The following is a 26,850-nucleotide window of genomic DNA, read 5'->3' as shown; positions in this document are numbered from 1 at the left end:
TATGCAAAGGAGGAGAGTTTGTCAGTCTACTTTCCTCCAATATTCAGATCAAATCCAAGTCACGATCTTATATGGAGGATCAGAGTCTTGAGTTGATGGTGATTTTTATTGACATTTTTTAATTCTTTGAGATAATTTTTGACTCCTCCTATTTACCTCTTGCTAAAAACTACTCTGTCTTATCTGGCCTAAGAAAATGTCCTTATTTAGTTAAAGCACAGTCAATACTTGCATGGAATGTACATAGAATAATACCTTGGATTTACTTCATGATTTTCCACTAGAATCTAAAGGCCATTTGTGGTTTATTTCTTGCCATGTGGCAATCCTTAAGTGTTTTGCTAACTCCTTAGAGAACTAAACCCACTCAGCTTATGTTGCATGAGGGTATATTTCCAATTACTCCAATAAGAGTATTTAAATTATTTAAATAATGCATATGATTCAGTCAGTTACACCTGAGTATTCAAGGTGCCTTCAGACTTCAAACTACCTTATTTCATTCCCTATGGTCAATTGGTCAACTCACCTTACTCTGAAATATTAATGCTGTTTGTATTATGGCAGAACATGGGTCAAATTTAAATTCATCTGCTAAAGGTACAACATACCAAGCAGGTATCAGAAATGTTAGAGGGCTCTGTCCATCATGAAGAAAAGCCACGGGTAATATCCAAAGTATTTAACAGGCACCAACAATCAGAATGGATGTTCAACTAATCAGAGCAGATGCCGGCCATAGTGGTCCATACCAGTTGAATTCAGCTGCATTAAAGGTCCGTTCTTTTAAACTCCAATTTTTGTGGAGACACCATTTTCAGGGCTTATTATATCCTTGTAAGAAATGTTTTCATGCAAAAAAATAGAATTATTTGTTCTAAGAATGAAAAAACACACTACCAATTTCTAATATACAAAGCAGGAGGAATAAGAAGTAGCTATTTGGGCTTTCCTGGTGGCGCAGTGGTTGAGAGTCCGCCTGCCGAGGCAGGGGACACGGGTTCGTGCCCCAGTCCAGGAAGATCCCACGTACCGCAGAGCGGCTGGGCCCGTGAGCCATGGCCGCTGAGCCTGCGCGTCCGGAGCCTGTGCTCCGCCAACGGGAGAGGCCACAACAGTGAGAGGCCCGCGTACCGCAAAAAAAAAAAAAAAAAAAGAAGTAGCTATTGTTTTCTGTAAAATCTTATCACTTAATGGATTGGAAAAAATTGGCCAGTAAAATAATTTCAAATATTCATATTTTTAGTATTTCCCCATTACTTCTCTTTCTTTTATCCAAGTTGATAAGCAGATGCAGATACTTTCTGCGAGGTCAGCTTAGCTACCCAAGCTAAGAGGAGCTTTTTCTTAATATTTTCTGATTTCCTGTGCAAATTAGAAAGAAAATAGCCACCTACTAATATTTAAGCAAGCTCCTAACATATATTAGCATATATCCTTATTGTTTTTTCATGACACTTTTAATTTCTGTGTTTGTATTTTCTCTTAGTGCACATATTTTTAACTTATTCAGATTTACTTAGCATAGCATTCAATTATCATGGTAAAAGGTTAAATACTATCAAATGATTTGGTATTTCAATATTTAATCACTTTTACCTTGAATGAGTAAATGTCTAGTCAATAGATATTCAGAGTCATAAAGGCATATTTTTATGGACATATATTTTTTTCATTTTGTTTGCTTATGACATGGATTAGATAGTTTATGATCTTATGTACTTAATTACCAGAAGAGACATACTCATAAGTATGTTCAAAAGACATTTTGAAGGACTTCTACTTACTGATGAGTTGATTTGCTCTAAATACAAATTAGAAACTCACAAATCGATTTTTTCCATCCGCTTAGAAACACTCTTTATTTAAAGTATTTGCATGTTCTAAAGCTTAGGTAAAATAGGAACGGGGACAGTATATGTACAAAGATAGATAAATGCTGTGGCGGTATCTTGTTCTGTCTCCATCTTGATGGATTAGTTAGCTTTCACTAAACAGGCACTCTAAAAAAGGGAAGGAAAAACAACTTGATAAGATAAAAGTGTGGGGAATTCCAAAATAAATACTGCTAACTGACCTTTTTGGATGGCTCAGTTAGGAGTGTTCTTATTAGGGTACCAATTGGTTGCTTTATTTACTAGTACCACGCATAACTAAGGTAAACACTTGGGTAATATCTTCGGCTTACTTTTTCATAATTTCTGGACAGACATAATGATCTTTCTCCCACAGTTTTAAAAGTCAGATAAGTTCCGAAACATTTAGAGAATATGGAGCTATAATTTTTAAAAGTCAAGTATTTTTTTTAGCCCACTTCCCCTTTTTTAGAGTATATCTCTAAGTATAGAGTTGTATCTCATGCTCATTTATATGCAAAAAGAAGCTCTGTATATGTTAGGAAAAGAAGCCAGTTCGGAACCTCTGAACCAATTTCCTAATGCTCGTATTTTACACCTTAGAGTTTGTATCTTGGTGAACTGTAAAATGAAAGAATTAACTCATTAAGGAGCTCTGTTTCATCATAGCCACTCTGATTAAAACCTTCTCTACAATATGGTGCAAGAAATGGTCAGTCACTACTAAAGTTTTCTTTTTAACCACTGCTATGCATCACAAGAAGTCATTAGTTTACAGCTACTTCCTTCTTATTTTTATGACTTTTTAGCTTATCATTAACCCCATTCTCTTATCCTGTACTCTGAGATGAGCAAAGAAGATAATATCCACAACATTTCCACTGCTTACTCTAGAGATAATAACTTTTTGAAAAAGAGATAACCCTGTTTCTTTAAACAACTCCTTCCTCTTTAAATCCATGATAGCTTTCCCTTGTCAAGTTAGACTTTCAGTGCATTGTTAAGGGAATCAGACAAAATTATTTATAGCATGGTCCATGCAGATGAAATTGGACTGAACATACTGGAATTGTTTATTATTTCTTGTAAACTTGTTTAATAATTCTTTAATATTTACCACACAATTTTTTTAGCATCTTTATTGGAGTATAATTGCTTTACAATGGTGTGTTAATTTCTCCTGTATGACAAAGTGAATCAGCTATGCATATACATATATCCCCATATCTCCTCCCTCTTGTGTCTCCCTCCCACTCTCCCTATCCCACCCCTCTAGATGGACACAAAGCACGGATACCCCACAATTTTCTATTCAGACGTTTTTCAGGTTATTAAAGAAATGTAATGGATTAATAGCTAAACTTATTTCCTTCTAATTCAGTCCCTTATGCCACTGTGTCTGGACCTGTTCAGTAGGGTTGTTGTCATAAGACTAGATACAAGTATGTCAATTGTCTGGACATTATATAACTTTAAAGCAACTGCTTAGCCTTTTTGACAAGAAGTAATTAAATGTTAATTAAAAGTCCCATACACTTACTTCTTTTCCACAGCTTCTTAGTGTTACCATCTGAATTTGCCAATTTCCACTTGGTTCTCTACATATATAAAGTTATACTCTTGTTTTAAATAAGAGCTGATTTTCACCATTTCATATTCAGTGTGGGAGAGAAGTTGGTATTATCTGCCTTGTTAAGTGTCTCCTTCCTTAAATTTCTCTTCTCATTTGGTATCTAGTTTTCACCTCAACCGACTTCCCTTTCTCTCGTTTCAGAATAGTATTTTTCGGATGCAAACATTTCACTTATTTCCATTCGCAAACTTGATTAATTCAACATGCACTAACTGATACCTTTTGCATGCTAGGCAGTGAACTAGATTCTGGAAGTAAAATATGGATAGCCAGTCCCTGCTCTCAAGGAGCAGAGTCCAATAGGCGAGATTGACAAATAAGCAAGTATTTGCAATGCAGTGTGGCAAATGAAGAAATATAGAGTGACATAGGAATATATAGGATATGGATAGTAAGTAACTTACAGGATAAAATCTGCCTACTGGTATCCATAATTCCTAGGTAGAAATAACACGTTCCGTAAGAAATATTCTTCGAGATTATATGAGTGTGAAACTTGTTCTTTCTGGGGAAGTCAGGGACATCTTTTAAAAAGGAGGAGGCCAACAAAGTTTGGGGCAAGCCACTTTGTTTCAGTCAGCCTTAGCTTTTTTTTGTTTGTGTGCTTGTTTTTGTTTTTGTTTGTTTGTTTGTTTGCGGTACGCGGGCCTCTCACTGCTGTGGCCTCTCCCGTTGCGGAGCACAGGCTCTGGACGCGCAGGCCCAGCGGCCATGGCTCACGGGCCCAGCCGCTCCGCGGCATGTGGGATCTTCCCGGACCGGGGCACGAACCCGTGTCGCCTGCATTGGCAGGCAGACTCTCAACCACTGCGCCACCAGGGAAGCCCAGCCTTAGTTTTATTAGACATAAAATGAGAAAGTTTGTGTTACATGACTTCTGATGTCCTTTCTAGGTCTAAAACTCTGAGTCTGTAAGTTTTGCTTTTGCAGTACACTGAAAAATCTAAATAGCCTAAACCTGTTTTGAAAAATCTATTGCAACAAATGATCCATAAAATAAATAAGCACAAAATTCAATTTTTTGGAAAAGTGGTCTGGCTGTAGAACTGAGTAGCCCCGTAAAATATTAATTTGGTCATAGTGTGGAAATGTGAAATGATTGTTAAATGAGTCAAGGCCTTATTTGTGGCCTTTGGCTCATTTGGTAAGATTACCCATTAGCCATGTAGGCAGCATAACACGCATGGCCAAGCAGCTCATGGGAGCGTCCTAACAAATGTTAAATAAAAATTATCTTTCTCTAGCCTTAGGAATATATTGCTGTTATTTTCAAAATAAGACTGTGCTCAGCTTTAAAATCTCAATCAATGGGAAAATAATTATATTCATTGCACTTAAAATTCTGACTCCTATCTGCAAATGTGTTTTTCTAATATATTTTTTACGTCTCTGGAAGTTTAGAAGTCAAATGAGTGTTGATGGTTTCTGACCGTCTTTTAATTGTATCACTCCTGCCGGTATGAATTCCCTTTGTACCATTGCAGTAGGTAGATGTAACATTTCCCTTTGCAGATGCACAAAGTGTTTCTTCTTAGTCCTAAGACGCTTTTTTTCCTTTCAGTCATTAACCTTGGTTTCATGAAAAATTCCTTCTCCATTTTTCTGTTTTATCTATATCTTGATAATAATAATTTAATAACTGTTCTTAAAATCTCTGTATGATAATCCATTAGGCTCATTCAGTATTCCTTCAGCTTATCTACAAAGGAGCGTGTGCTTTTCTCTTTGCTCTTTTTAATGAGGCCTTCCTACCGTGGCTCTAAATATCAACCAAACATGTTAATCTCTTAGGATCTGACTATTATTAAAATCTCTGCAACATTTTCTGAATTTTAAAAGATGTGATTATTATCATGTAATCTGTTTACTTCCACGTGAACTCAAATGGAAATGAATCTCCTGAAATAGCCACATTTTCTGCCTCCCAAATATACATCTGGCATTAAAAAAACCCAGCTAATTTAAATCTAGAATCTGGGTTTCCATGACACCAAACATCTGGATGAAAAGTGAAAAATTCAGTAGATGTTTTCAAATATCCAAATACTGTGTCAGTAAAACAGTCAAATGACGCTCTGAATCTCCCCATATTTATCTGGGTTTTTATGCATCATATATGTGGCACTGTCAGTCCTTCCTGATGGAAAACAGTGTCAATTTAAGAAATAATGTACTCACAAACAAGTATGTACTGAGTACCTATTCTGTAGGAAACATTCTAAGTGCTGTAGAGCAGCAGTCCCCAACCTTTTTGGCACCAGGGACCTGTTTGGTGGAAGACAGTTTTTCCACCGCGGTGGAAGGGGGCAGGCAGGCGGAGGCTGTGGGATAGTTCAGGCGGTAATGCGAGCAATGGGGGCAATGGTTTAGGCAGTAATGCGAGCCACGGGGAGTGGCAGATGAAGCTTTGCTCGTTTGTTCCCCGCTCACCTCCTGTTGTGCGACCCAGTTCCTAACAGGGTACTGGTCCAGTACCAGTCCGCGGCCCGGGGGTTGAGGACCCCTGCTGTAGAGGGTTCAAGGTTAAAGGCTTGAACTCTGTCCTCAAATGAATTGCAGTGCAGCGAGGGCTATAACACAAGGACACATATATACATAAAAGATAATGTGAAGTGAATAAAAACACAAGAGAGGAGGAGAGAAGGCACTGTGGAATTTTGGAGGAAGGTGACTAGTCCAGGCTAGTGAGGATTTTCTGCTGGACCCAGTGTTGGACTGACCACAATGGACAAGCCAGCATCATGGAAATGGAAGGGAATGTTGTGATCACACATTTGAAATACGCACTCCTTCAGCAGCTGGGAATTTTACTTAAATCAAATAATGCTAAATTAGCCAGACGATTGCAACGGTTTTTGTGTCATTTTTTCATGATCACAGCCTTGGGTTTCTGTACGGTTTTTGCGTCTAAGTGTGTTTCTCAGGTATTTCGATGAGCAAATTTATATGCATCCCCCTTAAGAGTTTCAACTTGACACAGAGAAGCATACTGAAATTTACTCTCCCTATGGTCATTATAAAAAGTCTACCTTATACTTTGGGTTTCGAATTAGAAAAAAGATATAAAATTTTCACAGTTCCATATACATTGCATGCTTAAACCTCTATCTTCCAAGTTAGGTGATTTTTTAATCTATTAGGATCACAACTCTGATCAACTTTTTTAAAAATCCCAAATCCTCAAGATTTTTGCCATGTTTGATCAGAATCTAGATTAAAGCAAAATGGTTTGCCTCTTCTTCTTCCCCCCACCCTGCCTCCCTCCTTTTCCTCACCATCCTTCTCTTTTTTTAAGAAAAATCAATGATCATTTTAAGCTGGAGGGGAATATGGAGTAAACTGAGAAATTTTCTGATAATCTGAATTGTGCTGTATGTATTAGTCAGCACTAATAAATTGGCTCAAGTAGCTGAAAGGTAAAGGGCGGCTGGATTTAGATAAAGCTGGATCCAAGGGCAGAAATGTGCACAAGTCTGTTCTTTATAGCTACTGGCTCTGCTTTTGTCTGTGTGGGCTTCATTCTCAATCAGGCTGTGTCCATTTGGTGGCAATAATGGCCATCAACAACTCCAGGCACAAATTCTACTGACTTAGTAACCCCAGTGAAAAGAGAACACCTTTGACTGACAGTCCTACTGACTCCCATTAACCTAACTTGGGTTCCATCTTCAGAGCAGCCAGAATGATTAACTATGTTGATTGGCTAAGCCCTGAGTACATCCCTGAAGTAAAATCAAGGCACTTTTGGGCTTCCCTGGTGGCGCAGTGGTTGAGAGTCCGCCTGCCGATGCAGGGGACACGGGTTCGTGCCCCGGTCCGGGAAGATCCCACATGCCGCGGAGCGGCTGGGCCCGTGAGCCATGGCCGCTGGGCCTGCGCGTCCGGAGCCTGTGCTCCGCAACGGGAGAGGCCACAACAGTGAGAGGCCCGCGTACCGCCAAAAAAAAAAAAAAAAAAAAAATCAAGGCACATTTACCAAAAGAAAAGGGAAAAGGTACTTCAGTAAAAAACTTTAATGTTAGAATGGGAAAGTCCTCCACTAAATATCAGTAGAGCGGGTGGTTATCCCAGCCTTACCACTGCCTGTTTCTATGACCTGGAGTGTTAATTAAGCCATTGCGTCTTGGTTTCTTCATCTACATAAATTAGGTCGCAAGACAGGGTTCTGTTTAAAGACTTTTTTAGCTCTAATATTTTGTGGTTCTGATCTCAAGAACTAGGACAAGGATAAGACACCCAGAAAATGCAGATTTACAAATAGTAACTCAAAGCAGGAGATACATCATGTTTCTTCATGTAGAAGTGCTTCTGTAGAAACCCGACGTTAGCCTGGCAATGGAAGAGCAAAGGGTTGCAGGTTGCTCCTGCATCCTGAGGTAGTGATTAGAAGCTCAGACAACTTGAGAGGAGAGGGGGGGTGTGTGTGTATGTGTATATGTGTGTGTGTGGGGGGGAGAGAGGGAGTGAGAGAGTCAGTGAGGTTCAGAACTAACCATCACAAACTTTATTATTATAATCTCCATAGATATTTTATAAACCACGTATAGCTTTGTTAACCTCATTTTACTATTACAGAGACTAAGTCCCAGGCACAGTCTTGTTTAAGGTGGCAGAACTACTGACAAAGCTTGAATGAGAACTTAACGTCTATTTTTTTTCACTCTTTCTACACATTTTTTTTTCTTTTTTTTTTGCGGTACGCGGGCCTCTCACTGTTGTGGCCTCTCTTGTTGCGGAGCACAGGCTCCGGACACGCAGGCTCAGCGGCCATGGCTCATGGGCCCAGCCGCTCCGCGGCATGTGGGATCTTCCGGGACCGGGGCACAAACCCGTGTCCCCTGCATCGGCAGGCGGACTCTCAACCACTGCGCCACCAGGGAAGCCCTCTACAGATCTTTAAAGACACTGAGACAGAGTGGGGGGAGAAATAAAAAAATTTTAAATACCTAAGGCTTTACTCTCAGAAAGTTATACTTAATAAAGACAAGTTGTGAAAATAAGACAGGACAATGAAGGGCTAAAAATTATAAATACCAAGTAAATCACTATGTGAATTTTTTTTTTTATAAATTCATTTATTTTATTTAGTTATTTTTGGCTGCATTGGGTCTTTGTTGCTGCACTCGGGCTTTCTCTAGCTGCGGCGAGCGGAGACTGCTCTAAGTTGCAGTGTGCGGGTTTCTCATTGAGGTGGCTTCTCTTGTTGCGGAGCACGGGCTCTACGCACGCAGGCTTCAGTAGTTGGGGCTCGCGGGCTTTAGAGTGCAGGCTCAGTAGCTGTGGCGCACAGGCTTAGTTGCTCCGCCACATGTGGGATCTTCCCGGACCAGGGATCGAACCCGTGTCCCCTGCCTTGGCAGGCAGATTCTTAACCACTGCGCCACCAGGGAAGCCCTCACTATGTGAATTTAGTGGGAAGGAAATATCTTGTTTCCAATTTTATTTTCACATTTCATTTGCAGTATACATTCTAATCATGGCGTCAGAATTTCTGTTTACATAAGAAAAGGTGTTAAATTAATGGCCACTGAATAAGTTTGACATTCTATGAAAATGCATTGATTTTTTTCAAGGGTTAGGCCTTTAGCACCATCTATTTGTACCAGTTCAATAAGCCTGGTCCCAGAGCAATAAGTGATATTTACCCAGTGCTGTTTCATTGTCCATATTAGAGAAATTGCTTAGAGGGTTTCATCTACAAGTGGCATCATCAAACTCAAGGTCACCTGAATTAACTCTATAAAATAAGTCGTATCTTAGGGGTGGATTGAGGAAAAGGAAGTGGTGATTATGATGACCAAGTTCCAAGTATTTGCTGAAACTAAGAACCTGCCCAACAAGTTACTTGATCGTTTGTCTCAAAGGCTATATTACATCATTACAGAAGAAATTTGACAAATTGCACAGTGTTCTTTCAAGAGCTCATCTAGTAAACTTTTTTTTTTTTTTTTGGTGTACGTGGGACTCTCACTGCTGTGGCCTCTCCCATGGCGGAGCACAGGCTCCGGATGCGCAGGCTCAGCGGCCGTGGCTCACGGGCCCAGCCACTCCACGGCACGTGGGATCCTCCCGGACTGCGGCACGAACCCGTGTCCCCTGCATTAGCAGGCGGACTCTCAACCACTGCGCCACCACAGAAGCCCTCATCTAGTAAACTTTATAGACCAGTGAGTCGAACTCATAGGGTAGGAAAGTAACCTTAAGAACTAATTCTCAAGGTGTCCTGCTTTTAAAAGTATCCAGTGAAAAAGTTACCATAACAGAAGAGAATATCTAATTGTATAAAAAGTTAAATTGCTATGTTTTTAAAAAAATATGGAGTGTATAAATTAATTATAATTATAATAAATTAATATTACTTTAAAATTAATATTGGATTTAAAAAAATTGTTTGCAGCAGTAAACATGCAGACAACCTAGGAGTATATAAACAGAAAGTAAAAGCCTGCACCCCATGCCCTATACAACATGAAGCTGTACAGAGCACGGGGTGTGTGTGTTTTTCCAGATGTTTTCCTTGCATGACAAGCATAGATATGTGTGCATTTAATTAATTTATTTATTTAGCTGTTTATCTGTTTTACAAAAATTGGTAATACATGTTGTTCTACAGTTTACTTTTTTCATGCAACAATATGTGGGGAAAACCTTTTCATGAGAATCTCCCATTTTATTTAACTATGATCCATTTGACAGGTTGTTTCCAATTTTTTAACCTTGCAAAAACTACCTTTTTCATTTACTGTGTACTTCTAATTCATGAGATGATTAGAAATATCACTTGAAGTATTCTAAAACATCCGTATAAATCCTTTCAACGTGGAATAAAGATTATGATAAATTGGTTCCAGTTTGGACAAAAATGAAGAGGGATTAACCACAAAAGAAAATTATCATTAAGTGATTTCACCTAAAAACTGTTTCACTGATACAGTCTAAGAATACTGTAGATCTGTTTGCATGTACTTGATAAACCAGTTTAACCCCAAAGGGATGAGAAAAAAAAAAAAAGAGTCTAAGGTCAGTATCTGGAATACAGGTAATATCTCACTTTCGAATGAGTCTTTAGAAAAAAGGCAATTAAAAAAATATTTTCTGTCTGCATTGAGTCATGAGCCATACGTGTCTTACTAACTTTTTGAACAGTTGTCAGTTGATATTCAAAGTAAGAGGATATTTGTGATTCACTTCTCTTCAACAGTGGCTTTAAATTATTTGGGGATGTGAAAAACTTTGACCTATGCTGGTTCTTTCTTGATGAAGGGAATCATCATCATCGCTATTATGTTACAATGTGTGTTCTTATGAGTAAGTTGAGCCACCTCTGAGCTGCTGGACCAGGGTGGGTTGGCCCCCATCAGTGAACAGACTAAACTATAGCCTCAGTCCAAGCATATAGAAACTGACAACAAATTATTGCTTGTGGTCTACTTCCAGTTTTCAAGTGCAAACATACCAAAGTTTATTTTAAATTTGAGCCAGTCAGACATTTAGCAATATACATCAAAGAAGAAGTGAAGGCTTCCCATGTTTATTATTTCAATATGATGTCTGTTCTAATAAAGTAGAAGAATGCCTATGATAGATCATGTAGTAGAAATTCTCTAGTTCCACAGTTTGGCCTTAAATATATACATATATTTGTAAATTAATCCAAAACACATTGCCATGGTTCCAATTCCTCTGAAAGCTGATTGTTTTCCATTCCTTTTTTAATTTTAGAAATACAGTGGCCAACTGCCAGAACACTTTCAGATAAACAGTCCACTCCCTGTATAAAAGGGGCATAGAATCATGAATGTTCAAAAACCACAGAACGTTATTTAAATAAGTGAAAGTTATTATGGTCTTCCCTATTAATTAAAAAAAAAAAAGCCATCTGCACAAGGTGAATTTTGGTAAGGTCCCAATTATTTTAATGATTGTGGATGGAATTTGCAACTGCTTTCATAGTGAAAGTACAGTTCAGGGATTCCCAAGATAAAATGCACTGTTTATGTAATTTTGTGGTCATTTGACTTAATTTCTAATAAAACACTGGGAAGAATTCTTGTTACTCAATCTGAATGTACAGTCCTGCTTGAAGGAATTGACTCTACACTAACTTCCCCTTTCTAGTCTTCTACTAGCTTAACATCCTAAACCTCTATTTCATCTAAACCTTCTGTGTGTGTGTGTGTGTGTATATATGCTTGTATGTGTCTCTGCCTGTCTCCCTCACACACACACACACCACAACACACATTTTGTCGGAACTGTCTTGGGCAAATGCATCATAATAGTGAACAAGACTGAGCACACCAAAAAAAAAAAAAAAAAACCCACTGCATGAAGAAACAGCATACTGGATGACATTACCAATGCAGATCTATACATCCTCGTGATAAGTCTTTATTTTCATTTTTGTTATTTGCAGAATTGATTTCCATTGGGCACATCACCTAGAAACCTAGGCTTTCAACGTCTTAGAGGAATAAAAAGTCAAAGGGTGCTCCTCCCTTGAATTTGTCAGGAAAATACCACAACAAGAAGGATTTGGGGATCTTTTTGGTCATTTTCCCTCCAACCAGTGTTTTCAGTCAATTAAAATTTGTACCCTAGGCCTTTTCCAGTTTGAAGCCACCCCAGCATCTGTGATAAGCAATCCTTCTTGTTTGTACAGTCATTCATTATCTCCATTACCAAAAGGAGAATAGAGGACAATTACATTGTTTGGACGAATCAGAGTGTTAGGAGGAGTATTTGTCATGGTGGCAGAGTGCAGCACCTGACAGGCAACGATTGATGGCCAGGAATGAGTGTGAGTGGCCAAAGCAGCCTCATAGGATGCAAATTACTGACTGTGGATTCCAATTTATCCTGTTCATTTTTCTTGCCCATGCTGAAGACCATTAGTGGTTTTTGAAGCAGTGAAGGGGTCATTACTAATGTGGGTAGGCTCGAAGCAGGAGGGGGAAGGAGGGGAAAAGCCTTCTGTAATTACACAGCTTTCAGGAACAGGCTGGAGGCCCTAGCCAAAAAAATGTCAACACCTCGCAATCAGAAAAATTTATTTTCATTTTATGCTTAACCCATATTAACTCAACATTATCATCTTTCTTTGTTAACATTTGCAGAATATTAAAAGCCTGGCTTCTATATTAATACAAATCTAGTTAACCCCTTTTGCAATACAGGGGGTTTTGTTTAACCTAATGGCATTTGGGTTTGCTAATAAGTAATTGCACACGTTTTGGATAATGTATGCTATTATAGAAGATGAAATACCTGAAGAATAAAATCTTAGATGATTGAAAAACATTCACTCTCTCAAACACTGGAATGATTAGAAAGCTCTGAATGGAATACTTTGTTGTTCCTAATGTCAGCCTTTAATAACGTTGATGGGAAATATTTATTACTAAAGGCTTTCTCGTTTAGGAACGACTTTGACATGCTTTATAAAAGTTTACTTTTCTGTTTAAGAAAACCAGTGAATGTAGAGCAGAGACCTATTTAACAGACATGTTTTATAATTATGTACATGCAAGTACAGTGTCTCAAAGTAAATGTACAATTCTACAGTAACAATCTTTGATTTCAGAATGAGAGAGGAAAGTGGTTTGCTGATGGGAGGATGGTTTGTTATAAATGTTGGTGAGTTGTGATGGGAAGTAAAGAATTAAAAAACACCGAAACCTATGGCTTCATTCTCTTATTGCCCACACTTTAGGGTAAAATGTAAAATTTCTGTATTGCACATAATTGATTCCTTGTGATGGGTGGTCACTTTGTGCGACCCTCTTAACCCAGAGCAGCAACCAGTAAAAATGAAAGAATCTTCCACTGTCCCTTAAAGGAGTCAACATAAACAACTGTCAGTAAACTCTGCTGTAACTGAAGTGGTAGCCATGGCTTCGAAGAATAGTTGCGATTATGGACGATCTTACTTTCCAAACTGACTATCAATAATCTTAGATTAACTAGGAAATAATGATTATATTGAGCCGTCTCACAAAGATAATATAGGAGAAAGGCTGCACAGAGGTTTTCCAAGAAGTAAAGTAAGATGGGCCCGCAAGTCGTTCCCTTAGTGTAACTGAAGTGATTGTAGCCAACCAAATTTCTGACCCATCGCCAAAGTGCTGTGCGTCCCTGACTGATGGAAGAAACTGAATACCTGCAATGCTGCCGTGCTCTGTGCTACTGTCCTCCACAGTGTGGCAGGAACGGGGCTGCACAAGCAGGTTTTTGGATTCTTGTCTCTGCCCACATTTTTCCCCCCCACATGATTAAAAAGCTGTGATTAGGAAAATCAAGCCATAGACTAAAGAAATCACAAACGGTGGTTTCATTCTTAGACGTAAGTGACTCTTTCTTAACTTCTGATACATCTTTCAAAACATTTGTGTTTTCATTAGCATCCGTACCCTTCCGAAGAGCAGAAGAAACAGTTAGCTCAAGACACAGGACTTACAATTCTCCAAGTAAACAACTGGTGAGTGACCCCAAAATCAATGTCTTTCTCCCGTGGCTAAAGTAAGATTTCTCAATCATTGTCTTCTTTTGTTGTTTCTGAAACAAATGAAATTGAGGAGGATAACTTCTGTGTTTCTACCTTGACGTGTGAACGTAGTGCACAGGGAGAGGAAGAGGTAACTAGGTAAATGGTTTTGGTAAGATGTATCCTTCTTCTCTTTCTCTCTGCCTCTTTCTTTTCTTTTCTCCTCTCTGCTCTTCCTCTCTGCCTCACTTTCCCCATCTCTGATGCTTTAAAATTCTCGACTTGAACAGGGCAAATTCAGTTCAGGTCATTCCCGTTGAAAATAGTCACGCTGGGTATTTTGGTGCAGTCCTCACGTGGAGTTATCAGTTCTCGGAAGGTTTCTTTAATCTAGGTTTTCTAGGCTGATGAAGATGCAAGCTCTGTAGCATCTCCTAGGAGAATGTTATTTACCCTAATTTTTTTTTTTTTTGAACACAGGGTAAAAAATAAAAAAATAAAAAAAGATCTCCCCATTTTTAGCTTTGCCATTTGGCTGACTACTCCCGTGGAGGTGCATGGGCCATCACTCTTTGTATGTGGCTTAGAGGGTAGCTGAGGAAAAGGAGGGGCAGAGGATTAAATAAAATGATCACAGTGGCCAAGAAATGATATAGGAATTACTTATCAAAATACTGGCCCAGGTTTTATCAGCAGCTTAATTTTGTTCGGTACATTCTTGGGGTGATGTTCAGATTAATTGAACTGACAGTTCTCTTTCAAAATTCAGGGAAAGTATTTGCACGGATTTCAGGCCTTATACAAACTTAATTACATGGAACTCCATTTTATCATTCTAATTCCATGTAGCAGAGGTTGTATTTACAAATGAGAAGTCTCTGCCTTTATTCACAGCTTTCCTTAATATATTTATCAAAGCAGGTTCATTTACAAAGTGCTCTATCTGTGGGATACAGGCAGGCAGACATTAACAAAGCTTTTAGGTTTATCAGGCTCGCTGCCTGATGAGCTACCCGAGGGTCAATTGATTTTGTGGTTCTGTGATTCATTTTTTTTCTCATTTTTCTAGGATCACAATGAGAGACATGCTTGGAGAATTAGCCAGTTTGTCTGCCTTATCTGTCAGGCAATTTTTTTTTTCCCAGGGAAGTCAAGCTACTTAAATTGGCCACAGGAACTGCCGTTATCTGACTTTAATGCACCCTATAGTGTGGATAGCATTTCAATTACACCAGTAACCAAAGCTTAGCTGCAGCCCTTTTCATGCCTAGTGCTGTACAGAAAGTGATGTGCCTACCTACAGAAGCAGAAAATTGAGTTGCCTTGCTTCTGTCAGGGTGATTAATGCAGAAATAAACTGCTAACCTGAAAAGAAAGGCAGAAAGAAAGGATAGACAATACGGACTTGAATTCACTTTAATTTTCTTCTAAAGATTGGAACTATGTACATTTAAAGATACCCTTTAGACCAAAAACTTGGAATAAAGGCTGTAATCTCCAGACAGGGATGTGTATGTGATTATACGTTGATATGAGCCTCATAGAGTAGATACACACATGTCAACGTATATATATTCTCATTTATGTTTCTAGCACAAGCTATCAGTAGTCTAAAACAATAAAGTAAATACATTCTTTGTTGATGGTAGAAGACTTATTTGCCCTGCATGTTATTTTATATCATACTGATTGTCAAACCGAGCTCCGTTATATACAGTGGTCCTTGAAGCAGTGAATGTTGCTTTAAAATCATAATGTTTATAAATTTGCGGCAAGTTGAGGGTGGTTGTGATGGGAGTCTTGGGAAAAATGAAATATTTCTACATTGATATTTGACTTTGACCTTTGATCTTTGCTCTTTTTGAAAGTGCTGTTCCCTGTCATCCACTACCTGTCCTTTTTTTTTTTTTTTTTTTTTGCGGTACACGGACCTCTCCCTGTTGTGGCCTCTCCCGCTGCGGAGCACAGGCTCCGGACGCGCAGGCTCAGTAGTTGTGTCTCACGGGCTCAGCCGCTCCGCGGCATGTGGGATCTTCCCGGATCGGGGCACGAACCCGTGTCCCCTGCATCAGCAGGCGGACTCAACCACTGTGCCACCAGGGAAGCCCTACCTGCACTTTTTGATGTAGTCATTACACTTGAAGAGTGAAGATGCTACAGTCGTATCTAAAGATGAGCGTTTCTCACAATTAGACACCTGCTTGGAACTTGGAGAGAGCACCCTTATTTTCTGAATTCCATTGAGCCCCAGGGCATGGAGGAGGAGTTCTGTCGTGTGATAGCTTAGGTTTCTTGTTTCTCTATTATTTGAGCCGTGTTTGCCGCAGGATGCCAAGGGTTAGGATGTGACAGTCTATCACACCGCATACTTTCCATAATATGGCATCAATGTTGACACCTACGTCTTTACAAAATAATTCCATCTCCCTAATTTTCACAGTTCCTTCTGAAAAACCCTCTAATCCTGCCCTTAGGTCCAATTCTTAGTTAACAGCTACCGTAACTTTGATAATAAGGTGTGACTCATGAGGATAACACAGAAAATACTTTTAAAAGACTACCAGGAATTTCACACAGGGACTGAATTTTGGTGGATTTCAAAAAGAAATTTAAAAGAGAATACCAGCTACTGTGCAGTATATTCTGAAACTGACCGATGTCTTGATGATATCATCTTCAAAACAGAGAAAGCTATCCAGACTAATTTCAAAAGGCTTCATAATCACTGTTCTTAAGTGCCAAGTGATAACTAAAAGAGATGAGAAGAGTAGGCTATAAACTATTTCTCCAGGCCCTGAGAGCTCTCAGCAAAAAAAAAAAAAAAAAAAAAGCAGGGATCAGAGAGCAGTTCCTAAACCTCATTTAGTCAGCTCTGCTAGGAAATGATACCCGCTTCTCTGATTGAGGCCAGGACTTTAGACTTGTGTGCTGTTATGTCCATACTCAAAGAATTAGAATAGTATAGAAAGCATCCACATCAGAAAATCATGGAAGACTTGCTGTTTCAGTTCTGCTTCTCACTTACCTCTTAAAATAGAAAGGCCAAGCAAGGTCAGGGTAGTTAAGTATTGCTGTAAAATAACCTCTGTAGTAATACGCAGTGGAACATGGCTTCACGCACTTGATGAGAGCAATAAGCAATAAAAACAGACCTGTTAAGATCAGTCAGTAATTTCAGAACAAATAAGCAAAAAGGAAGTTTAGGAGATAATTCAGGGAATTAAAGATTATTTTATCTTAGCAGCCAGTGTTAGAAATAATCTCAATGGGCTTTTCCCATGTATTTACAGTAGGGAGTGTGCAAAAAGTGATGATACTCCCAAATCAAAATGTGATTTCAGGAAAAGAGTGGAATCTATGACACTAAGTCATTTTTTCCTACAGTTAGCCCTCAGAAGTCCATAAATAATCAATAACCTGATTAAGACTTTTAAAAAAATGATGATGACCAGATCTTCAGTGTATGCACTTCGCTGACAAAGGTAATCACAAGTAGTGAGACTGGCTTTCTAGGCTGTTCAGTTGGGGGAGAGTCACATCAGCTGTGAAATCATCAAAGTGTGTGCATTAGGAGAGAAGAAAAGCAAGGAAATGAATATCCTCACCCTGAATAACCTCCTCACCATGGAGAAGCAAACATGGTGTACTTTGACTGAATATTGATTACATCTTGGAGGGTAATATAGCGTGGTAGGTGAGCACGTAGGCTCCGGAACCAGACCCTGGGAGGCTAAAAATCCTGGTTCCACCATTCATCAGATGTTTGACCTTCAGCAAATTACTTAACCCTTTTAAGCCTTCCTTTCCTCATCTGTAAAATGGGGACAATAGTCATTTATATCTTATATAGTTGTAACATTTCAGAGAAATACTGCATGCTAAGTACTCAGCGTAGTGCTGACACGCACCATAGATGCTGTCTGTTGTTAAAATAGTTAAAAGTACATAATTGTAAAAATGAGAGAGAATTATGATGATTTCATACAATGATATCAATGAAAACATCATTAAAAACATCGCTTACAAACTGGAATGGAGATTTCTTTCAGGAGGAAATAGACCTATATTTAAGGGGCGATAAAATTTGAGAGCAGACAACTCACTGTGCATAGCTTCTATATTAAACAAAGCTAGACTTTTGTAGTTTCTTAGATGATCCTTTTTTTTTGTAGTTCTTTGATGCCAGGGAGGTAAGATTAGGGAACCCTAGGAGGTAAGTGGCTTCAAATAGCTGTGAAGGTTAGACGTTTTGAAGGAAAGTCTTGGGTATTAATGTCTGGTATTTCCTCAGGAGGCATGCTTACACACATTCATTGACAAAAGATTTTTTTGAAAATTATTTTTTTTAATGAGGAAATTCTTGCTTGAATAATTTGTTGGGATGCATTCATACATCTTTGACAATAGTAATCATTGAAATATAGTAAAGTCAACTTTGACGATTAAAACTCCTTAAGCTAAAAATACTATGAGAAAAATCATAACATTTCCATGTTCTCATGTAACTTTCCTCAATGCTATATAAGAATTATAATATTAACTTTTAAGTTCCTATTTCCAGGTTTAATTTTAAAAGGAAGAAATACCATACTTTTAAAAACTCATGTCACTGCAGTAACTGTATCCTTATCTATATACCAACAAGCAAAGTCCATAGGGTGACTTATTGACAGAAAACAGGTATACTAGGAATAAAGGACTTACCTTTCTTGATAGGAGGCTGTCTCCAGGGCCCGCGTAAAAATGTATGAAACTGAAATTTCGAAGAACTTTCCACTTGAAGGTAGCTCAGAGAGTTCCTTTGTGTAATAGATTTCAGTGTCCTTGTATGGCCTCTCAAACTGAAGATATAAAATATCTTCATCCTGCTTGCCCCACCTTTCCATCAATGGTCTTAAAACAATCTTTCTTGCTACAACAGCTTTTAATAATCAGACATCCACTTTGTGGAACTTCCTCATGGGAAGCGACAGTTTTGTTTTACCTATTTCAGTTTGACCACGTGGACAAATTTTTCTAGACTAGATAAGAGCTTGCTCAATTCGGACTGAGAACTGTGCCAGGGGAATTCCCTGGCGGTCCAGTGGTTAGGACTCTGTGCTTTCACTGCAGGGGGCCCAGGTTCGATCCCTGGTCGGGGAACTAAGATATCAACAATGCCAAAAAAAAAAAAAAAAAAAAACCTGTGCCGGAAAAGTTATCTTGGGAATCAGTTTTTCCCTTTAGGAAGGCTCATTCACTACCCAGGTGACTTGGTTTTCTTATGTGCGATATGGAAAGATGAGGAGACAGAAGAATTTGTGTGTGCAAACATATAAGTTAAGAGTACTCTGAGAATAAAAGGCAGTTTTGTTAGAAGACCTTCCCAGCCTTGATTAAAATATGGACAGGAACAGAGTGATAGCCTCAGGAAAGCGATCATTTTCCTCAGGAGTCCATCAGTCCAGAGAGATGTGGGTGCCCAGATGCTTTCCTTTGCTGCTTACACTTAAAAGGGCAATAATAGTGTTCTAGGTGGGTTTGAAGACAGGGTCAATGTCAGACCCTCCGTCAGTGAATCCCCAAGCCCAATTCGAAGCCTAATTAAATGAGTAGGAGGCTGGGTTAGTGGTAAAAGAGGTTGCACTTCTTTACAGCAAAGACAAGTCATTTTCAAAGGTATGTATGTTGTCACTCCCCGGCAAGGAGAGCAGACACCAGGAAATATGTTGTAATATTAGGACATCACGAGTAAGCTGGGAATTGAGGAAAATAATTTTGTAGCAAACATATGGAACGATTGGCCAGTGGTGCAGGAAATCTAAATGAGGCACAGAGACAGCTGGACACTTTTATCTCAAGAGAAAAAGGATTGAAGGAGAGAGTGATAGACCAAGGAGGTGGAGTTGAGATAAACCTAAGGGAATGAGCTGGCTGGACCAAACAGCCTCTCTCTGCTCAGCAGTTTCCACCACAGCCATTTGTTAAACACAGAGCTGCTGTCTTCGCTGATTATTTCCAAGTAACATCTATGTTTCTGAATAAAAATCCATTTGAATCTCAAGTCAGATTTGCCAGGTGCTAGATTCATTGTCAGCATTTAATGTGCTGAAACTGCCGATGCTGAGGAAAGGAAGGCAAAAAGGAGTGCTTTTGCACTCCACGTTGGTGAGCTTGAGGTGAAATGCTTCTCTTTCACATGGCCTCCTATGCCAGAGAAATCAGTGACCAGGGAAGGAGGCAGAGATGCCAGAGATGCAATGCCAAAAAGCCTCATGAGGTCTTTTGCTAAAACCAGAGCGTTTTCTTCCCGACAGTCGCTCCTGGGGTGAAAGAGCTGAGTTGGTGTCAGCAGTAGGGTTTCCAGTCTCTTTCCAGCTCTACCCAGCTTCCACTCACTCTGTCTCCATGGTCGTATTATCATTCCTTGGGAACCTGCAGTTGTTTCTGAGAGGAAAACCAAAGGGAGGTGGTAAGAGAGATTAAAAGACGGGAAAAGAAAAATACACGTGATTAATGTTTAACCGGAGGGATTGCCCGGAAATTTAAATGGATTTCACTTTGCTCTGTCTACAGCAAATGGAACTGGAGGTGACCAGGGCATCAACCCGTAGCATGCCAATTTTGAATTAGAGGGACTATTACAGGATTTGCCTGTGTTACTTTCTGTAGCAGATTCCTGACATTCCCACACTGATCTGAAAATTGAAGACATCTATTGTACCTAGGCAGCTGTGCCTCCGATCCATTGCCATGTCACACCAGCATTTCTAGACACCTTCTATCCTGTAGAGATGGGAGTACCATTTCCAGAAATTGAGATTCAGTCCAAATTTGGGCAAGCGGCTCAGGCTCAGCAAGAGCCTTTTAAAAGTGGTAAACAAAAGGAGTGGAGGGGGAAATAAAGGAAGGGGATGCCAGCGAGGGGACTCAAAGGGGAGGTTTGCTGCAATCCTTTACATTCAATTATACCAGCTCCTTTGTGCTTTTCCCTTTTGCTCTGCAAAGAAAGAATGAAATATGGTTTTCATAGCAAGCTGGCAGCATTATCTCAGGATGCATATTTCTTTGCTGGGTTGGAATGCCAATAAGGGGAGAAAAAGAGTTCCTCGTTTAGAGGAAGGTACAGTGCTACAGAGAAAACACAAAACAACAAAAAAGGAATGCAACAAGTTTCTGAAACGGTTCCAAAAAATGCCCCTTAAAGAAAATACTTAAATGGGAACTTTTTTGAAGATAAAATTTCTCATGCTGAACCTTACCGGTTTTCAAAAGTCTCTAAATATCGGGGGGGGGGGGAATTTCAGCCAAAAATGTAGACTATTTTTGATATTTGAAGGTTTTTAGAATTAGCCCCCTCTCTTTCATTGATAAAGACAATAAACTCCGCAGACAAGTCCTGGGTTAGGCACAAGGCTCTACCTACTTGTATACTTCATTACAGCAGTATTTGGAAGAGAGACAAAAGTTTGTTCAAATAAGTCCTTTATCCATCTCAGTTGGCATGATTGACATGGTTTCTCAGAGTGACACAGAAATAAAAGTCTATATTTCAGTGAGTTGCATGTTTTTAAAGTAGGATGATATTGAGTTGCTATGTACTTATTTTTAAGTAGGAAAAATATGAAGACAATTCATTGAAAATGTTACAGAATTATAGCTGCTGATTCAGTAAATGTTCCTAACCCCAGTCACAGATCAATAAAGCTGTATTAAAAAAATTAATAGAAAGGAATCTTCCCATTAGCCTCTAACTTGTTTCTAGAATGCAGAAAATAGAAAGTTGACACAGAACCTTTAAATTAGAAGCTATTAAAAGGAAGGTAAAAAGATAGATCAGAATATACCAATACCAAGTTGTTTACTTTCCCTAAATTTTTTTACCTTTAAAAATGAGAGTCTTGGTGGCTGTGACTTTGTTCTGAGTCCTCAGTCCTTTTTACCACGTTGCTGCCATTTCCAGTAAATTTTTTTCCTCGTTGCTTCCATTACCCACAGGCTAGAGTGTTTTTTAAATGTATTCTAAAAACTCTCAGAGAAATAAGTATTTTATGAATCATCTTTAGGCCATGTCCTACTTCACTTCACTCATTCATTCATGCATTCATTCACTGGAGAGCAGCCTGCCAAAAATTACTTAGTTGAGAATTTGCTCTGTTAATGAGTAAATGTAGGTCCCATTAACCTCTTGATCTGGACTCTAAAAGACTTGTTTTGTTGTTGCTACTGTTGTTTTCATTGTGTTGGATTTTTCAAATATTAGAGAACGAGCATCGGCTAGGTGGCATCTCCCAGTGCTTATCCCAGAAAGTCTATCCAATTCATGACTTTCAGAACTATTTCCTCTGTTCTCTAGAAACAAGGAAAATTATTTTTTATCTGCAAAATCGTTAGCAATCTGGGTAGGAAAATACATACAGTTTTTCTTTTTTTAAATTTTGCTTTCTTCACGTCTTTTTCCTGCTTCATTGTTTTATTGTAATCATAATAGAAAACCTTGTTTCTGGGTTTTTTGTTTGCATGTCTTTCGTGCATGAATCAGAATCATTATTGCTGACTGATCATTCAAGATAGATTTGCACTAAATCCCTGTCCTGGTCAGAATTGTTAATTCTGCACTCAGGTTGGAACACATCAGAGTTCTTTCTCTTTTTCCCTTGCAAGGTAAACATTGAAAGATATGAGATTTCCCGTCTGTCTCTAGATACAGCTTATCTTTTAGATAAGTCCCTGTGAGCTGAGGTTTCAGGCTGTTTAATGTTGACCTCTTGAGTTCCAAACTTCCTTAAAGACTTTAGATAAACAAAAACTTGAGCAGTGATTACTAAGGGAGTGGTGGGGCAGTGGATTAATCCCCAAAGATCTGGATTCAAATCTACCTCAAAGACCCACAAGTGAAAAATCTCATCAATGATCTTGACTTAATGGTTTCAGCTCAGTTCTTGAGGAAGGACCCGGTCATTCTCGACTAAGCCTATACCATAAGAAGGATGGCCAGAGGATTCCTTTTGTCATTATTGATTGATCTAGCACTCAAAATTGATAGATCTCCTTCACAGAGATGGTCACAGATATCAGTATACTTTCACCCGGCTGATAATTTTGGTAATTTCAAGGTTAAACTGTCAGGTATTTTAAACCTGGATTTTAAATATCATTTCACTGAAAAATTATGAAACACGTGGGAGCTTTCTTTGTCTCTGCACTATGTTTTCTAAAATTCAGAAAAGTACCCTCTTCCAAAGAGAGGACTCTGATCCCAGTAGTCTGATGGGTGAGAATACTCAAAGTATGCAGTGAAAAAAATGCACAAGGATTTCATTTGGGCAGAGTGGTCTTTTTTTTTTTAATTGTGGATCTGGTTCTCACTGTTTTGTTTTTGCAGTTGAAAGGATGCATAGGTATTTTTGAGTGCCCATGAGCAAGTTTCTTCTTCATAAAGTTGTGTAGAAAGTAGCACAGTGGAATTTGGTCACAGCTGGTTGATTTCCTGTGTTACCTGAAGCCAAGTTCCATAGGGTAAACTCCAAATACCTTCTTAGCTATGAGTTACTAAATACTGATAGTCTTGGACCTGTGTGACTCAGTGTGGCTCTTTGCTTTACGAAATATGCAGGTTTCCTGTTATCCTACAATGTTCCCATGGATTCAGTGTTTTGTGCTTGTGTTTGGTGGCCTGGGCTGGTATAGAAGAAGAATGTTAAAGAGAAAAGTAGTAAACCCCTGTAGAATAGAATAGTAAAAGTCATCCGGATTCCCTTTCCTCGTAATTTTTTCAGAGTGAAATTGCTAAAGCAATGTCAGTAAACAGGAAACAAGTGAAGTGTAAAATAATTAGCACCAAAGAGAACATTAATAGGTTACTTATTAAAATACACAGACAGATTATATGACCCCATCGGGTCCAGGGACCAGAGATCACATGACTCAGTGTGCCTTTTCTGAGGGGAGCACCCCAATGTACTTTATCAGCTTATTGGCTTCTGACGCTAAATAAGCTTCAGGTATGATTTACTGAGGAGCCTTTTGACAGGAGCGAAAAACTGAAATCTCCTAGTCCTTGCTGAGCCTCAGCTCTGTTTTCATTACCTTCTCCAAGCATTACGTTTTGTCAACCGAGTTATGTGTAGTTCTGGGAGAATCTCCTCTGCTTCCAGAAGCCATTGTTCCACCCATAATAAAATTATGCTATCAATTTGCCACAAGAGAAATACTGAAGTTCACTAAATTATTGCCATGTGTTTTGCACTAAAGACAAAGTGATACCAATTAAAACAACAACCACCCCTGGATTCTATTTTTTAATGGTGTGCAGGAAAGAGCGAGGCTGGCTCACAAGGGGGGGTCATGTCTCCCTTCTACACATTACAAATTTCATTTGCCTTAATTAGAAAATGGCGCTTGTGGCGAATGAGCAGGGGGTTTAAGTGGGGAAAGAAGAAAGAATGAAACCCGAGCTGAGCCCTAAATAATATGTCAGAAAATGACAACTTGCCTCCCACAAGACTCTTTCATTTGAAAGATTTGCTAGGTTACATTAGGCCCAGATAGATTTTTCTAGAAATGGGGCCGTAACCCACAGACGAAAAAGTGCCCCAGTTTCAAAGCTCTGCAGATAAGTCAAATCCATACTTTGGTTCCATCATAGTAATGAGTACTCTCACATTTAAGGTAACATTTTCAGGATGCTGTGTCCCTGGGGATTCGCGCATTAGTTATGATGTAACAGTGTCACGTTTTTAGAGTATCAGCAGGAACTAATATCCTGCGATCTCAATTCATCTTCTACTAGATTAATTAAAGAATTGCCAATAATTTGGTCTCAGAAGAAAAGCTTGCCTCTCCCACACCCTAAATAAATAACGCCTGCCCATTTCCCATCAAGTTGGTAACTAAACAAATTCAGAACTTTAAATATTATGAATAAGTCCAATTCCATTACAACAGAAAATCTTTAGACAATAAAAATATTTCCAGCCCCAGGCAATAGTTCACTAATTTTAAAGAGTACTTCTAATGACACAATTTTATTAAGCAATAGTGGGCAGCACCTTGTAGTGTATTATAATGTATTATATCTGTTCTGAGGACAAGGGGTGAAATTTCTTGAGAAAATTGGCAGTTCGAGAAGATGATATGATTTTTCCAATAACACCAGTAATCATTAACAAAGGAAAAATAATAAGGATTTCCATTGCTAGACCTTCCTAGAAACCCTTCCATAGCCTAATAGCAACACTTGCGAATAGACCGAAATGGATCCAAGAGAAAACGATTCTTCTAGGCATCACAACAGAACAAAATTAGGCTGTGTTTTGTGAATGACAGCCCTGATCTTCAGCTATGTTTCCGAGCTAGTGGAGGGTTTGAAATGATTTCTGGATTGGTTTACATTTATTGTTGTTGTTGTTTTTTCCCTGCCTTTTAAGTGACAAAGGGATTATTCACTTTGCTCAGCTTCTAGTAGGTGCTGGTAACTTCTTGTTGAATTGAATTCAAATAAGCTAGAGAGAAGGCTGAGGAAGAAAATTTACACGAAAGCTGAGTATTTTGGTGAGAGGGTGACCACTAGCATGCCATTTCTTAGAGGAGATTAGATTTGAAGTTAGTTTTGAATCAGAGGAAGGAAGTGTTGTAGTAGTTGGATAGAAATAATATGTGAGTCCATGAAAGTGGGGAAATTGAGTAAAAGAGTTTAGGAGGAAACCAGCTCTCCCTGACTAGAGTAAAAGAAATTTGTAAGTGTGTGAGGTACAGTGAGAAAGACAGACACCCCAGTCCACAGGATTTGGGAGGAGCGGAAGGTTCAGTGTTCACACAGAGGACGATGCAATGTGGACTGTTAAAGGGAACTCACCTTTGTCAGCAGCCTGGGTCTAATTCCAGCTCAGACAATTTGTATCATCTTGGGCAGTTTGGCCTTCTTCACTACCTATTCCCTCATCCATAAAAGAATGGGGACTGGGTGATTTTTAAGGTCCTTTCTGTCTTTAAAATTCTATTATTTTATGATTCTAAGCCTGTGAACTGAAAAAAAAATAAAAATCTAGTCAAAGCAAATGAGATGAAGACGATTTTAACCATTGTATTTTGAATTGATGAGAAGAGAGGGAGAGAGACCAGTGACAGTAGACTATGGGTGACTTAAACAGAACCTGAATCAGAGATTTAGCTATTAAAATGAAGAAAAAGAGACCGATTTTATCTCTGTTGTTAAAAAAAAAATGTGGCAGGATTTGGTGACTAATTCAGCGCGGAGTGTGAATAGAAAAAGAAGCTACAACAACTGTGGGCTCTGTGCCTTGGGGAGCAAGGACTTGGGGATTCTTTCCACAATGACAGCAGATTTGAGTGGGGCCTGATGCTTTCTCTGGGAAGATGATCTTGTTTTCACAATAGATAGCATAAAATAGAGATGAGCCCTGTGGGGAAGGCAAGGTCAGAATAACAGGAAACACTGTGGGACCGCGCAAGGGGAGGGAAAGTTAGGTCTGAGGGTACAGATGTTATTGAAGGCCCTGGAGCAGACCAGCTTGTCCAGAAAGAGAGAGGAGGCCTTGGTGACAGAGGGTGTGGGAGGAGCTTAGGGATTGAGGGGCAAGTCCACACTGATTACTGTTACTTAGAGGGGACCTTGTAAAGGACGACTCCATCTATGGTCATAGAGGAGCTTCCTAAGGCAAGCTATAGAGAACACGATTTCAACCCACAGTTTAAAATTTCCAATAGGAAAGACCAACTAGAGTTTAAAAAGTTTGACATCTATTTAAAGCACATGATTCTTCATAAAATGGGAATAGTAGGCAAAGTAACGAAGTATATCTTTCTTCTTCCATGTTTCAATAGAATGGTAAAGAGGTAAACTTTTTTTTTTTTTTTTTTTTTTTTTTTTTTTTTTT

General features: G+C 39.0%; 1 protein-coding gene across 9 annotated transcripts in view; it reads left to right on the top strand.

Moving 5' to 3' along the window:
- Positions 1–26,850, top strand: part of MEIS2 (Meis homeobox 2) — a 201,575-nt gene that overhangs the window by 128,130 nt on the left and 46,595 nt on the right. For all 9 annotated transcript variants that reach the window (XM_027083833.1, XM_027083836.1, XM_027083831.1 and 6 more), the window contains one exon: positions 13,890–13,966. In XM_027083833.1, the coding sequence (XP_026939634.1) occupies positions 13,890–13,966 (77 nt within the window). The remainder of the gene's footprint in view (positions 1–13,889; positions 13,967–26,850) is intronic.

This window comes from Aethalodelphis obliquidens, unplaced genomic scaffold, assembly GCF_003676395.1.
Source record: "Aethalodelphis obliquidens isolate GAN/ISIS:26980383/991018 unplaced genomic scaffold, ASM367639v1 scaffold51, whole genome shotgun sequence".
Taxonomy (NCBI): Eukaryota; Metazoa; Chordata; class Mammalia; order Artiodactyla; family Delphinidae; genus Aethalodelphis; species Aethalodelphis obliquidens.
This window is presented reverse-complemented; position numbering and strand designations above follow the sequence as displayed.